The sequence below is a fragment of the Heloderma suspectum genome, chromosome 2, assembly GCF_057233095.1.
Source record: "Heloderma suspectum isolate Gila_16-S chromosome 2, 16-S_ref, whole genome shotgun sequence".
Lineage (NCBI taxonomy): Eukaryota > Metazoa > Chordata > Lepidosauria > Squamata > Helodermatidae > Heloderma > Heloderma suspectum.
The window spans coordinates 102,130,113-102,145,735 of record NC_139459.1 but is presented as its reverse complement, the minus strand read 5'-3'; the positions used below and the strand labels follow the sequence as shown (position 1 = coordinate 102,145,735).

General features: G+C 42.5%; 1 protein-coding gene across 4 annotated transcripts in view; it reads right to left on the bottom strand.

The window, feature by feature from the left end:
* The window catches only part of APBA1 (amyloid beta precursor protein binding family A member 1), a 123,139-nt gene that overhangs the window by 32,616 nt on the left and 74,900 nt on the right, over positions 1-15,623 (bottom strand). For all 4 annotated transcript variants that reach the window (XM_084834347.1, XM_084834344.1, XM_084834345.1 and 1 more), the window contains exon 2: positions 7,830-9,037. In XM_084834347.1, coding sequence (XP_084690473.1) covers positions 7,830-8,984 — 1,155 coding nt within the window. In that variant the 5' untranslated portion in view covers positions 8,985-9,037. The remainder of the gene's footprint in view (positions 1-7,829; positions 9,038-15,623) is intronic.

Here is a 15,623-nt window from a genome sequence, read left to right as displayed (position 1 = left end):
CCCCACCTCATTTCCAACTATCTTTGGTCCCTTTCTTCCCCACCCCATGTCCTTCCTTACACTGTCCATGATCCAAGAGACTAAAGGTGCAATGCTATGCATGTCTGGACAGAAAAAGGCCTACAACTCCCAGTATGCCTCAGCCAGCCTTGCCTGGCTGGGGCATGCTGGGAGTTGTAGGCCTTTTTTCTGTCCAAACATGCATAGGATTGCATCCTAAAGCAACCCGGCACCCACTAGATGTGTTGGACTACAACTCCCATCACCCTAGTCAGCATGGCCATGGCCATGCTGTTGTAGTCCAATACATCTGGAAAGCACCAGGTTGAGCAAAGCTGGACTCAAGAATGGTCTGAAGGCACATGAAGCAGTTCTGTTGCTGGAACTAAGCAGGCCTGGCACAGTCAGCTGCCTGGATGGGAGTCTGCTTAGGAAACACAAATTGCTCTGAACAGTTCAGAGGAATATACATATCTATGTGAGGACTACACGTGTGTGATGGGAGACCAAATACCTCCCAGACATGGGAGACAAGAAAACCAGACACCTACGCACTTCAGTGCCAGGTTAAGGACAAACGTTACAGATATGCTCCCAAAGATATAGGGTGAGAATAGTTTGCCTTCCCACCCCACACCTCAAACACTACCTATTCTTAAACACGGGTATAAAATGGAAGTAGATTCTCACTTAACACCCACTGCCTGAAGCAGCGGTGAGCAATTCATCTGGCCTCCCTCCTGTCAAAGTCTACTTCATATTATTCTCTTCATGCTGAAGAGGCAATCCATGAGGAGAAAATGGCTAATGCCACAGACTATGGAGGATAAATGCTAAAAGGGATGAAGCCATATGACAGTTTGTCCAGAGAGCCAAAGGAGGCTTGAAGGACAGATTGCTGATAGCGGTGCACACACTTATCCCATTTTTGCCTCTAGCTCTCGTAGCTTTTTGTACAGTTTATTTATTATTTATTTAATATCAGCATTTATATACTGCGTTATTTGCTAAGACGTCAGCAAGCCACTGTACAGGAATTTACTATTTCACAGCATGCAACATCAGTTTAACCAGAGGTGACAAGTGGGACAAATGAAATATAGGTACATGTCACGAGACGCAAACTCTTCCCCTACCACCACCACTTTCAAATTTTAAAAACTTTTTTTTCTCTACAGCCTAACAATATAATATATATATATATATATATAAATAAATAAAATGAGTTTCATGTCTTTAAAATATTTTGTTCTGCACTATTAGCAGAGGCAACAGTAACAAAGGGTGTATTCTGTTTAGGGAGTGCATAGTGACTTTCCAGCCATGTTGCTTATAATCCTAGTGTAAGATCTTATGCACACTGTGACATAAACAAGTAAAATACCTTCATCATTATTAAGCAACACTTATAACTCACACTACTTTTTCAAAACTAAAAAAAAAATCTATGCAAAAATATCCTACTTATCCTACCATACATTTTACAGTGGGAGGCTGTAGAGAAACAACAACTTTTAAGATTTGAAATGCAGGAATAACCAAACCACCAGGACAGTCCCACATTTCAAAATAAAATAACCAATAAGATAAAGGATGCTTCTACTTCATCCATATCTACAGAATTCTGATCAACACACTATTCTTTGATATAATGCAACCATATTGAGAGTCTGGTAGAGTGCAGAGGGAATGCCTTCAGAGGGTAAGTAAAAAATTCTCTAAATGGCCATTTACTCTCCTGCCAGAATTCACCTACCATTTTCCCAAGATACTCAGCCTGATACATCCAAAAATTCTCCATTTTGATTTTGCTGCTGTTCTGCTTCAGCTACAGAGTCGTCTGTTAACTAGCAGGTGCCAGCGAATTACTTTTTCCAATGGTGCTTTGTGCCGGGGACCTGAAAATGAAGCCTGTAACAGGAGATGTTGCTAGTCCCTACCTATATAGATTAACTGAATGGCTGTAAGAAGGTTATCCTATCATAGCAAGCAGCCTTTGTTTCACATAAGTTTGCCAATCATTTATTCCTTTCCTTTCCTGCATTGCAGGAGCACACTTCTAGCATAATTATAACACTACTGGTCTCTTCTAAAAAAATAAAAATATTACCACTTGGCATACTGTACCATGTGAAGTGGTGGAGGGAGCAATCCTATGTCCCCTGGTCAGCATCTGGGAGACAGGATTTTTCAGTTTCCTGGCTCTGTGCTCAAAAACAAGACTCCAAGCTCGGAACCAGGAAACTGCACTCCCTGCCCCCTTCCCCTCCCCCTCCTAGCCGGTGCAGAGGGAACCGTGCCATCACAGGACCAGGGGAAAGGAGGCATTCCTGGGGGCAGGGAGAGGAGGAGGCTGGGGAGGCTGGCTTACGCCTTTTCCTATCACCACCCTGGCCTCCTTCCCTCCCCTGCTCTGAAGCCTCTGCTAGACAGGTGAAATCGCCCATCTAGCTAAAATGCAGCACGGGAGGCACAATGAGCCTTCCTCTCTACATAGGATACTCATAAGCCTCCGAGTTCAGGGGCTTATGAGTACCCAGAGCACAACTCATAGGATTGCACCCCAAAGGTACCTAGATATTTTAAGAACTAAAGTAGAATTACAATGTGAATTAAACACGTTCTTGTTTTAATCCTTTATATTACTATAGTCAGATAAACTACTTAGGAAGGGTAGAGCAAGATCAACAATACACAATATGTTCCATCTGTTCTGAACCAAAGCAAAGATGGGCAAGATTTAGATCAGTGGGATGGTGCTTCAGGCCACATATCTGGAAGCTAGCAGCAATCCAGTAGACAAAGGAAACAGATTATTTGGGACATCCTCTCAAGGACAGGACAGACTTTGCTTTCTCACTGCAGCAGCAGAAGTGACTTCTTCCTTACTGCTACTGGATAGTTAATCCATACTGATCCAGCATCAAAACAGAAGTAATGGGAGGAATCATAGAATAGTAGGGTTGGAAGGGGCCTACAAGGCCATCGAGTCCAAACCCCAAAGGAAGGGCTTTGTTGCGGAGGAAAATGTGTATGTTCACAGTTTTGCTACTAGCACACAGACCCCATGTTTCATACATTACCACAGAGAGGTGAAACTGATTAGACCAAACTGCAAGCAGCTTCCAGTGTAGTCAATTTTCCTTCCAAAGGAAAATTTTAAATAGATACTATTTTTGAATGGCAGGGCATTGCTGGGTGGGAGATGTATATGGCATCAGAGCTGGTCTGAATGATAGTTTTAGCTTCTCTAGGATTTTTGGTTTTTATAGTGCTATGAAGCTCTACAAATATCTGCAAGCCCAGAGACCACGATAGGGTACACAAACAAAGGAACAAATTGTCCCATCTTTGTGAGAAGTTATAAACACAGGAGAAGTTAAAAGATAATATTATGCTTATGCTTCCAAAAGATCTACATTAGCCAGGAGAAAACAGCAACAGAGGCATCTACAAGAACTAACGAACCCCATTTATTTAATGAGCTATATAGCCTGCTCTACTCGAAAGGCTCAGGGTTTGTAACAAAAGCATTACACCATCCTGAAAAACTGAATTCTATCACATCTGCCAACAATCCTGAGCCACGACAGCCCAAAATGGTAAGACTTAGTTATAATAGCATTTCCTTGTGGCTACTCCAAAATCAGCAGGATTTACTTTGGTGTCAAAATATTTAGGATCAGGCTGCACACTGATTTTATCTTTCCATATATTACTTAGATGTAAAATACAGAATTCTGAATCAAGCCTTTCATGGTAGTTTGGATAATTCTAGATCCTTTTTTAAAGATGTTATCTTAGTTGGCGAAAGTCTGACTATTCAAGCACTTAAGTGTTCAAAAATTAATCGCTGTATAATTTTAGTTAATACTGTCAGTAGAAGTCCCAATGGAATTCCCATCTGTGTTCCAAACACTGCTTAGCAAACATTAAGCACATCATCACATCTGTATAGCTGGTCACATTCTATTAGGCTCATACAGCACCTGAAACCTGATCAATTATTCAGTGCAGCCTTCTCTATTCCCTTTATTAATAATAGATCAGCCCTGCTGTGGAAAAACCGAAGCTCTGCAAAGCTGCCCTAGCAGCAGATTGAGCACTAAGGAAACTTGTTAACACAAAAGTAACTTAAACATAAAATGAACATTATCTAAAATGGGAGAGAAAAAGAGAAATGTGTTCCTAAAAAATGTTAAATTCCACTTCATAAAACCAGACCATCCATGTGCATCATTTCGCAAAGACCACAAAAACAAATCTATACTGTCTGAGGTTTGTAAGCCAGGGAACAGCTGTTGCAAACATTCTTCCGCACCACTGAGCAAGAGGCATCGGGTGTAGAAAATTGTTGCTCCATTGGTCCCAGAGGATGGGACATGCAAAGCTGGCAAGGGATACCACTGATTCAGTCAACTTATAATTGGAGCAAATGCAAGCCTCACAAGCAATTCTTCAGCAGGGAACCATGCAGTGCATCAAATTAAAATTGTATATATTCAGGCAAGTGGTTTCTAAATATTTATTAAGGGAACCCCCTCCCATGGAATTTTGTATTTGCTCAGACAGAAAAAAAATTAAGTGGGAGCCTTAAATATTGCAAACTGCATAGTTTTCTTATGTCTCCAAGACATCATCATCTTCATCATCATCATCATCATCATCATCGCTTATCAAAATGCAATCCACAACCAACCTGACCCCAAGCAACCCAGCTAACTCACTTTTCTAAAGTAAAGCTTGCAGTCCATAGCTTAAGGCAAGGATAGGCAACATGGCACCCATGGGCACCCAGATACCTTTCTTGGTACCCGCTGTGGTGCTCTACCTCTCCCACTTCTTATTTTTAAAAATAACAACTTTTGAGAAGGAACATGTATATGGGTGGTGATCCAGAATGAGAGAAAAAAAGAGATGGGGGAATGAATTTGCTGGCAGAGCAGGGCGAGGGGAGAGAGAGAAAAGTTTGCCTTCTGTTGGTGCTGAAAACTGGCTTCAATGGGATTGTTTAGGGTGTTGGGGCTCAGACCCATCTCTGCCTTATACTCAGTCTTTTGGGCAGGTTACTTGACCTTGGTGACCAGCCACACCTCCCATAGCAGCCATTTTGTGGTGATGCCCAGGACAATTTCTCAGATTGCCCAGTGTGCCCACAGGCCCAAAAAGGTTGCCTACCCTGGCCTTAGTATTACAGAAAACTGCTTTTTCAATCCAGTAGTGCAAACTGCCTTGAACTATTTTATTTTATTTATTTTAAAAACTCATATCCCACCTATTTCACAGAGGGAGAATATTAAAAACTCAAACAAATAAATATTGGGGTCTGATGAATGAGTACAATGCAGTATCGGGGCCCAGTATTTCACAAAGCTCCAGACCTTGTGGTTGCCTGCCTAGCTTCACAAGGCTGGAGAATCTGAAGTAGTGCCTCAGATGATTGCCAGGGCATGTGGGAAAGAGCATATGGGAGATGGCAGTCCCCAAGCTCTTTACGGCTTTAAAGCTTAACACAAGCACCTTGAACTGAACCTGGAAACAAACTGGCAACCAATGCAACTCAATTCAACTAGGCGTAACACAGGCAAAATGCCTAGCTCCCACCAGCAACCTAGCTGTTACATTTTGCACCAATTACACTTTCTAAATGCTTTTCAGCCCCATGTAAAGAGTGTTCCAGTAATCTAATCTGGATGTACCTTTGGGGATGAATGACTGTGGCAAGGTTTGCCTTGGTCTGGAATGGTCATAGCTGGCAAGCCAGCCAGAGCTGGGAAGAGGCACTTCTCACAACCAATGCCACTTGCACATCCAGCCACAGTGTCAGGTCAAGGACCACCCCCAAAATACAAACTTGATCTAGCAGAGGTAGTGCAGCTCCATCCAAGACAGGTGGCACAGCTAATCTGGAGCCCTGTAATCCTCCTACTAACACTACTTCTAACATGGCTACACTACTTGTCAAGTGATATTTGTGTCCCATCTGAAACAGAAAGTCTGCATCTCTCCCTGTGGGAAAATGTTCCCATGGTCTTTGTATTCAAAATTTTAAGCGTTTTCCCTTTGGGGGAGGCCTGAAAAGTGCTTTTTAAAAATGAGATAGAGATACAGAGGAAACAGGAAGAGCAAAGCTCTTGTTTTTCCCCCTTCCCTTCCAACATAGTCATATGCAGAGCCTCACAAAGTTACATTTCCAATATGAGTCAAAATGTTTTTCTGTTGAGTGGGAAAATATCAGTTAATGGGACTGTATCTTTCTCAACCCATTCCTCCTATCCAAGATGCTTTAACAGAAAATGAGCAGGACTGAGAATGGCAACATATACACACAAGCGATGCATGCTACCACAAGCAGCTCTCCAAAATAAAAAGACAAAACTCCCTGGGGATAGCAGTCCTTGTACAGTCTGAAGCACAAAGGGTAGCTGACTTCTGTCTTGCTCTACAATCTAGTACATTTTATGACCTACTCCAAATAACCCTGGTAGATGAACAGACATAAGAATACACTCAAGTCAGGCAAGATACTAGCGGCATTTACAATAAATCAAATCAATGAAATTTTAGCACTCTTCATTAAGAATCTGGGCAGCAACGCTGCACATAGTTAGGCTGCTTAAACCCTATGGAAGTGAACTGTTCAGACTGTGTGCATGCTTTGGCTTTCTGCAGGATTGAAACCCTACAGCAAATGTTCTGAGACATCCAAGTATACCTTGGTATACCAAGCATAAATACAACACCAATGGGAAAATGAGGGATATTTTCTCTGAATGGCAACTGAAAGCAAGCACATAATTTTTTAATCCATATTGACAGGGGTGAAGCATGAAACGACATTACTTGGACAATGGAAGGAAACTGCTATCTAGGTGACCCATGCATCAAAAAGAGCATCGACAGCTACGCTATTACAGCTTCACATAACATCATGCTGGAGCTCAGCAACACACTGCTTATGACAAAAGCAAATGCACCAGTGCAAATGTTTAAAATTAGTGTGCAAAGGTTCATGTCTTATCTAAGTCACATTTAAAAAATATTTTTGGTATTTCATTTCGTTTTGTTACCACTATGTTATACAACAAAGATGATGGGGAAACTGTATTGGCCCCAGGAGCGTAGCCAAGTCATTTGTAGTGCTGGAGGGGCCTAGAGATCCGTAATGCTTGCTTAAGTTCATTATTGTTGCAATTCCCTTGCTAGTAAGCCTCTGAGCATGTGAAGATGATTCTAAGGGCTGATAGCACAGCCTAGCACATTCCATACTAATGAGTGAGAGTGTTATCAAGCACTCTGCCTGGGAAGCAAAGTTTATTTACAGGTGGCTGTGCTGAGAACCAAGTGCTGTTAGTTTATGCTGGGAATGAACACTAGGGGATGCTTGCTTCTGCTAACATGTATTGTATAAAATCCATTTGACCCAATGGCTCATGGTTCAGAGAAGCTGTCTGATCCAACCACTGGGTACACCTGTGTGCTGTAAGTTTCTCCATAAAGTCTCCTTGTAAGTAAACGTTTGAATCTGATTTATCACTATCTTGGCATCTCTAACCTAAGAGTTCAATGCCCACGGCCAGGGCAACACAGTAACCTAGGAGCTGTACTGCAATAATTTTGATTTCCAAAACAGTGAAAAAAACACCGAGCACACAAGCCTCTTTATATAGTCATACATTTTAAATGGGGCAATATTTTGCTTTCAAAGCAGTTAAAAACCAGTAAGAAAATCCCAAATATCAAGGTGAAAATTACAGCAGGGGGCAGTTTTGTGAGATGCTGACACAAGTTTGTCATCAAAATGTAATCCAGCAGTTTGGAATACTTACATCTCCCTCTAGTGGCCTCTGATCCTCACCATCCCTGGTTGGGCTGATGTCTTGTCTCATCACCCAAATGGGTTCTTTGGGCTCATCAGGGGTATAAGGAGAACGGATGGTCCTTGTCTTCACTTCCTCAATAGCCTCCTTAATGTCTTTGATGGCCAGTGAAATTGCATCCCTTTTCTCCTTGCTATATCTTTGCACTGTTTCTCCCACATTAACAGGGGGTCTAGAGCCAACTGAAAGCTGACAGTTGCTTTTGTGACGCACATTAGCAGGAGCATTACTAGCGTCCACATTCTGCTCTGCTTCTGGCATGTCTTCAGCAGCTTTATCTAGGCTCTGAGAACTCATGCTCTGTTTGACTTCAGCCACAATTTGGTCAATATCTTCCTCCTGTTCGTAACTGTCCATTCTTGGATAGGGAGCAAACTCTGCCTCCTTCTCAGGACTGTCAGACTCTCCATCTGAGCGCTCATCGTAATGATGGAGGCGGGCACCCAGGGCTTCCTTGCGATAGTTGTCAGCCTCCTCCCTCTCTTGCTCATAGAGTCTAAGACCTTCCCTGACATCAAGGTCAGGTGTGTCACCTATCTCCTCATACACATGTTCCTGCAGCCCATAGTCAGCATAGGGCTCTGCATACTGCTCATCCTCCCCTCGGTGGAAGAGCCGGTGGGTGTACACATAGCCTGAGTATGCTGCATTCATGGCTTCCTCGTGCTCAATAGAATGAAAGTGCAAGTGGTTGGGAAGAGTCCGGCTGTGAATAGTTTCAGCATGTTCTGCCTCCGCATTTTCAGTGTACTCCTCTGCCTCAGGCCTGTACTGTACAGCATAGGCGCTCTCATCTTCATTCTCTAGCACTCTGTCTGCTTCATAGCCATCTTCAGCTGTGGCTATGACATCTCCTTCAGCAGTATCAGTATGATTATGGAAGCCACTCTCCGTGCTAGCTGACCGTGCTAATGTGCCCTCCTCTTCCTGTCTAGAGTGTCCTTCATGGCTGCCGTTGGCATATCCTGGGTAATGAATGGAATACTGTTGCTGTTCTTCCTCGACCTCAGAATGTTCAAGGTCAGCCTCCACAGACTCATTCACTTCTCTGTTTCCTATTTCGTCACTGACCTCTCCTTCGGGTGGCCCCTCAAAATGGTTCATGGCAGGTTCTAGAGTGTACCTCTCTTACTCTATCGACATTTTGTGTAGTGAGGCTGTAAAGAAATTACAAAAACCAACACTGTTATTATACAACCACAAGGAAGGACAGATTTTAAAGCCCTTCAGAATTAATACATTAATATTTGGTTGGATCCAGATTTAGGCACATGCAACTGGGCTGCTGGAAGAGGACTTCCCAGTCCCCTCCTCCCCATGACAGCCCCTCCAGCCCCCTGAAAATGCTACACAGACATTTAGGGGACCTGGCTGAATGGAGTGAGCTGTAGTAGAAGGGAGAATCCTTGAAAATCGGGCAGAGGCATCTTCCATAAGTGCAGCCCTTCCATCAACAGAAAGCAGATACTGGATCCAACCCATTAAATATAGCACCAGTTGGCATTTCTGCTTTCACAGAAAATCAACTTATCTTATATACTGTAAAAAGCACAGATAAGAGTTGGATACTACGATTTGATACGCTCAAAGTTGAAATCAAGCGTTACCATATGAGCACACCAACAAGAATGAAGAGAAAGTATGGGATATGATTACTAGCTGACTAGCCAGAACTGAATAGGCAGGGAGATGAGACAGTATGAGGAATAATGTGCAAGAAAAAGATGTGCACAAAACAAAATACTGGAGGACAAAGCCAGGACGGACAAGTCAGTAGCTAGGGGGCATAAAAATGCAAAGAAGAGGGGAGAACATACTAAGATGAAGGACAAATATAGCCTGGGGGAAATACAGTTAATAAGACAAATGGGAAATACTATAAGACAGACAGACTATTGAGCAGAAAAGAACATAGGAGATATATTGTAGAAATAGAAAAAATAAAGAGGGGGTAGTCAAAAAGAAACACAGCAATTCAATCCCAAGGGGAAGAAAATGGCCTATAAGTACACAATGTATCCCTTCAATCAACGGCTCTTGCCTCTAAAAAAAACTTTTCTAAGATAGAGGAGAATTGGTAATAATTGTCCAGCTTGAACTTTTTCTTCTCTCTGCTTTGAAGTCAAGCACTTCAACTCAGAACTATTAGGAAACCCTACAAAGAGGAATGGAAAAAAATGACACGGCTTTTGGTAAACATGGTTCTTCCTATCCCACTCCCACCGCAAGCTGGTTGAAAGCCGTTTTTACCCTGCTGAGCATAGCTGAAGGCTCTGAAATGCAGCATTATAAATAAGACTGGCTCTGGAACAGGAACAATCATCAAGCCATGCACTCAAGAGTAAAATATAAAGGGTAGGCTGTGGTTTATTGCAATTTAGAGAAAAGGGGGAAAGGCGCTTGTCAACAGGAGTGTTTATAACTTGAAATGACTATAAATGGATGTGTCGTGCCAATAAATATTTAACACACTCATAGCATTGATGTGCAGTCAGAAATCTGTGAATCTAGCAATGAATGGTGTGAATAACATGTAACCACTCCTGCCAAGTCCTCTGGGGTCAGCGTGGGAAGAGAAGTTTGACAGTACTGCTTGCTGGGGGTGCAAGCATACATTATATTTTAGCCTTGGCTGCTGAACCAAGAGGTAGCTACTATATGCCACCATCTCTAAAGAGTGGCTGGGATAATTCACTAGCGTAAAACAATGTAGTACCAGTACAGGCAGTTTCCTAGGCTGGGGATGGGAGGGACTCTTCGCAGCCAAGCAATGCAGGGGGCAGTCCATCCCTTGCTGTGACCTCAGTGCCAGGCTCCAAATGTTCCCTGGACATGTGTACTAGCCACTAGGGTCAGATTAAAAGGGAAATGTTCTTCACACACACATATTCTCCACCAGCCTTGGAACAGAGGGAAGAATGATACAAAGGGATTATTTGTTTGCTTAATTTATATCCCGCCTTTCCCCCACAGGGCCCAAAGCTGATTGCTGTTCCTCCTTGTATTGCTGTTGATGTTGCTGCTGGTTTTATTGTTGGCTTTTATTGTTGTTCTTACTGTGTTTATGTTTTTATTTCTTTTAATATTTTAACTGTTTTTATGTATTTTATTGCTGTAAGCTGCCTTCGGAGGGCTTCTGCCCTGAAAGGCAGCCAAGAAATATTTTAAATAAATAAAAAATGCAGTGTATGCGATCCTGCTCCTCCTCTCCATTTTATCCTCACAATAACCCTGTGAAGTAAATTAGGCTGAGAGTCAGTAACTGGCCCAAAGTCACCCAGTGACCCAGATCTCTTGAGTCCCAGTCCAACACTCTAACCACTACACCACATTGGCTCTCAGTGGAAGCCAAGGCACTTCTGGTCTTGTTGAAGGAGGTCTGAAGTCGGCCTTGGCTTCCTCTTCCATAATCAGTGCTTCTATTCTGAGCCTGAAAGCTAATAGGTGCATGCAGGGAACACTCTTTGAAAACATAGTCATGGAGGCCACACGGAAACATGGTGCAGGTCAGAGGTTGCCTTTGGGTTTCATTCAGCCATCCCTATTTTATTTAATAACTGCAACCTCTGTAACTTTTACAGAGATATGGACAAAAAGGCAATCCTGAGGCAATGCAATAAAAAGTGTGTGTGTGTGTGGGGGGGAGAATATGTGTACTTTAGCTAAAATCAATTATTTGACATCCAACTACTTTCTCTAAATGCACAAATTCTGAATTCTCAAATTAAATTTGTGTGAATTTAAGCTGAAGCTTCACATTTAGTTCTGTGATGGGCCCTGGAATGAGATGTGCTCTGAAAAAATGCCTTTCTCCTTGCCTCATCTTTTAGATTGTTCCAGCACTTTAAGACAGCAACTCAGTAATAAGGCTCTGTCAACTTGGATCCAGGAAAATGTTTGCAATTTTCATAGATGTCTCATGATACTGGTTTCCCTGGGCGTTGCTAGGGTCTTAAAAGATCCAGGGCACAGGCACATAACACAAATTTGTGTGTATGCATATATATACACACACACACACACACACACACACACACACGAGTCTAAGCACACGTCTAATATATATGTGTGTGGGGGGGTGCGTGAATGCAGTGTGCTTGTGTGTGTGTATAGATCACATACATACATACATACATACATAGGAAGTGTGCATTGATCCCTCACCCCACTTAAACTCAGACCCCAATTCAGCATTTTGGAAAACATCCCACTTCTGCTCTGGCCAATTTGTAGTTGGACCATTTCAGCTCAGCGCCAAACCTGAGTCAAGGTTTGGAAAAATGAGTCTATGCTTCCTGTTGACTATCATGGGAAATTAGAAAACAAATAACTTTTTTCTCTTGGTCAGAACTGGATAATTTCAGGCATAGTAGCCCCCTAGAAGGGGATTACACCTGCCCAATGTCAGAAAAAGAGGTGAGGGTTTATATTTTGATTTTCTTTTAAAGGGAACTGCCAATAATGTTTTAATTCCTTGGAAGAATTAGATAAAAATTTCAGGATTCATTGCCCCATCAGAGGAGATCATGTCTGCCAAACTCCAGAATGCTAGCCACAAGAGTTTTTGTGCAACAGTGGCCTTGACATTTTGAGGTCTCCAAAAGAAGACATACTTATCTCCCTATGTTCCTTATGGACCTTTGTTCTGAAAATTACAGATAGCCTACAGTTGTCCCTAAGTAAGAAACCAGCAAAGTTTCAGAAGGATAGGTGCAGCATGTCAAAGGGGAGTTCTCTGGTTTGGGGGAGGGAGTGATTTGCTTTCCCTTCCATTCACCCCTTCTCCAATAGTTTTTGGGTAAATTTGTATGAAAATGCACAGGTCATTAGAGGTGTCCCCCCAGGCAAGAAACCTGCAAAGTTTCTGAAGGATAGACATGCATGCAAATTTAGAATGACTAGAATTTATTTACATTTCACCAATTTTAGCAGCACGGGAACATGGGTGGGAAGGCGCTATTGCACTCATGTCCTACTTGTGGGTTTCCAATGTGGATCTGGTTGGCCGCTGTGTGAACAGAATGCTGGACTAGATGGACCTTGGTCTGATGCAGCACGGCTCTTCTTATGTTCTTAAATAGGGAGTGCCTCTGAGCATGTGCAGACTGTTTCTCTTTCACCATTGAGCACTTACATTCTCCCCCTACCAATTCTATTCCCCTCCATTCCACCATCCCTCCTCATCCTACCATCCTCCAGCAACTCTTCATAAAAATGGATGTCTTGTTTTGTGCAACTCCTCTCTATCTCCTCTTTGTAATGCACAAGCTCTCATTGTATCTTCCTCCCCATAACTTCATTTGTGCCAAGACTTCAACAGGATTCAGCCAATGAGTCTGTTTTCAGAACTAGGGTTATGTTATGGAGAAACTCTGAGCGTGTACTAAGTGCCTTTCCCTCACCACTGAAGCTAGAGTTCATGCAAAAAAAACCCAAACCCAGAAATGACAAAACATGCATAGGACTGGGCTGAAAGGGTAGTCAATTCATTAGATGGAATTGGGTAGGCATTGTATTACGCCTGCAGTACCATGCTCACAACTCAGGACATATTTCTGAGTAAACATGCAGAACATCAAGGTGCAAACCTCCCTGCAAAAATAACTTGTGTTAGAATCCTATGCACACTTTCCTGAGGGTAAACCTCATTAAACATAATGGGGCTTCTGAGCAGGCATACATAGGCTTGTATAAATGAGCAGCATTTATTCCCCCTCCACTTAAAAAATAAACCAAAAACTCCTATTTTTAATTAAAGCTTTCTGTTCATAGGAACATAGGAAGCTGCCTTATGCTGAGTCCATAAGGGTCCATCTAGCCCAGTACTGTTGATACTGACTGGCAGCAGCGGCTCTCCAGGGTTTCAGGCAGGATTCTTTCCTAGCCCTACCTGGAGATGCTAGGGATTGAACCCGGGACCTTCTGCATGCCAAGCACGTGCTCTACCACTGAGCTGCAGCCCCTCCTATTGCTGGATAATGGCAACTGACAAACAAAACAGCCCCAGTTTTGTTTCTCTACAACCATGTGTACCCACTTTTCTCAAAGGCTTGAGTGAGAAGGAGAAAAACCAACCCTCTTGTATGTTTGTATAAAGTCAAATACAGTTCGGAACTTCTCTTGCCCACCAAAGGAATTCTCTTTAAGAATTCCCCAAGATATGCTCTGGGTGGAATAAAGAGAAAGAAAAAACAGGGGAGGGGAGGGGAGGGGAGGGAAGAAAAGAAGAATGGTGATTGGAAATGTGTGCAGGGGTGGGGGGTAGAAAGAATTCCCTAAGCCAAGTGGCTCCTTTCGGAGATGTAGTACTTCAGAGGAATTTAGGAGGCTATGGAGGGTTTATAAGGATTGCACGTACTTAAATGAACTTTTGAGGTGAGGTGGCTGAGGGCTTTTTCTAGCTTTTTTTAAACTGTAGAACCTATTTAAAAGCTCCAGCAGTTTCTCGATCATGACGCCACATAGTCCTAACCCTCCCTTTGGGACTATTTGAGTCCTACAGCTATAGGAGAAATTAAAGTGGAGGGGGAGAAACAAGTTTGTTGAGATTGATTGGATCCTTTACTGTACTGAAGCTACTAAACTTCTGCAGAAGCCAAAGGTTCTAGTTTGGGGCATTAAAATCAGTTGCTGTGTGAAATACCAGTATTTCACATGGAGCTCTTTCTTCCCTTCCTTCTCCCTCTTCAAAATTTCATTGCAGGCAAGCTCAAACAGTGGGCATGTAAGAGCAGAAAAGAAAAGTAGGGGGAGAGGTTTTTTGCACCTCAAAAAACCCTACACCAGAGATTAGGGATAGTGACCTCCTAATGGTCACCTTAAACACCTTCTGATTAGGATCTCTAATCCCCTGGGTGACTTGACAGTTTTTACTTTTTGTTTTAGACTTTGAGAAAAGGAAAATGTATGCATGGCTAGCACAAAAGCCACTAGACCTAACTGTCTAAAATTTGGTAGGTTCAGTCAGCTCCATAGGTCCTGTCAGGTCCCAAATTCTATGAATTTATGTGGAAGCACAAAAGAATTATAGCTCTTTGCTTTGACAGATTTTCTTGGAAAAAGCAAATTTTACCTGTGGCTAGCACAAAAGCTACTAGACCTAACAGGCTCAGTCATCTCTATAGGGGCTTCCAGGTCCCCAAATTCCATTCATGTATGTGGAAGCACACAAAAAATATAGCTCTTTGCTTTGACAGATTTTCTTGAAAATAGCAAATTTTACCTGTGACTAGCACAAAGGCACTGGACCTAACTGCCTGAAATTTGGCAGATTCAATCACAGTTCTATGGGGGCTACCATGCCTCCAAATTTAATGTATTTATCTTACAAACTAAAGAAGTTATGGCTATTTTCATTTTCCAATGCAAGTCAAACGGAAAATGTAAAAAAAAAAAACGGCAATTAGGACAGTTCAAAAGATCCGGGGCCCAGCTCAAAAGATCCGGGGCCCGTGCCCAGTTGCCCTTTCTTAACAATGCCCTTGCTGGTTTCCATTCTTGAGTGGTCTTAAAGAGACATGGATTTTTACACTGCACTTCAGAGCACTTCCTCCTTGTCCTAAATTGCATCAAAATGGACATCCAAGAACAGCAGGAGGTTCACAGGATCAAAATTTACTAAGTAATTTGTAAGCTGCCTTGGATGCTCACAGTAGAAAGGCAGGATAGAAATCTTTTAAATAATTAGGCAGAAAGACCTTCACAGTGTACTTCACACATCTGACCGAACAGATTGCTGCCTCT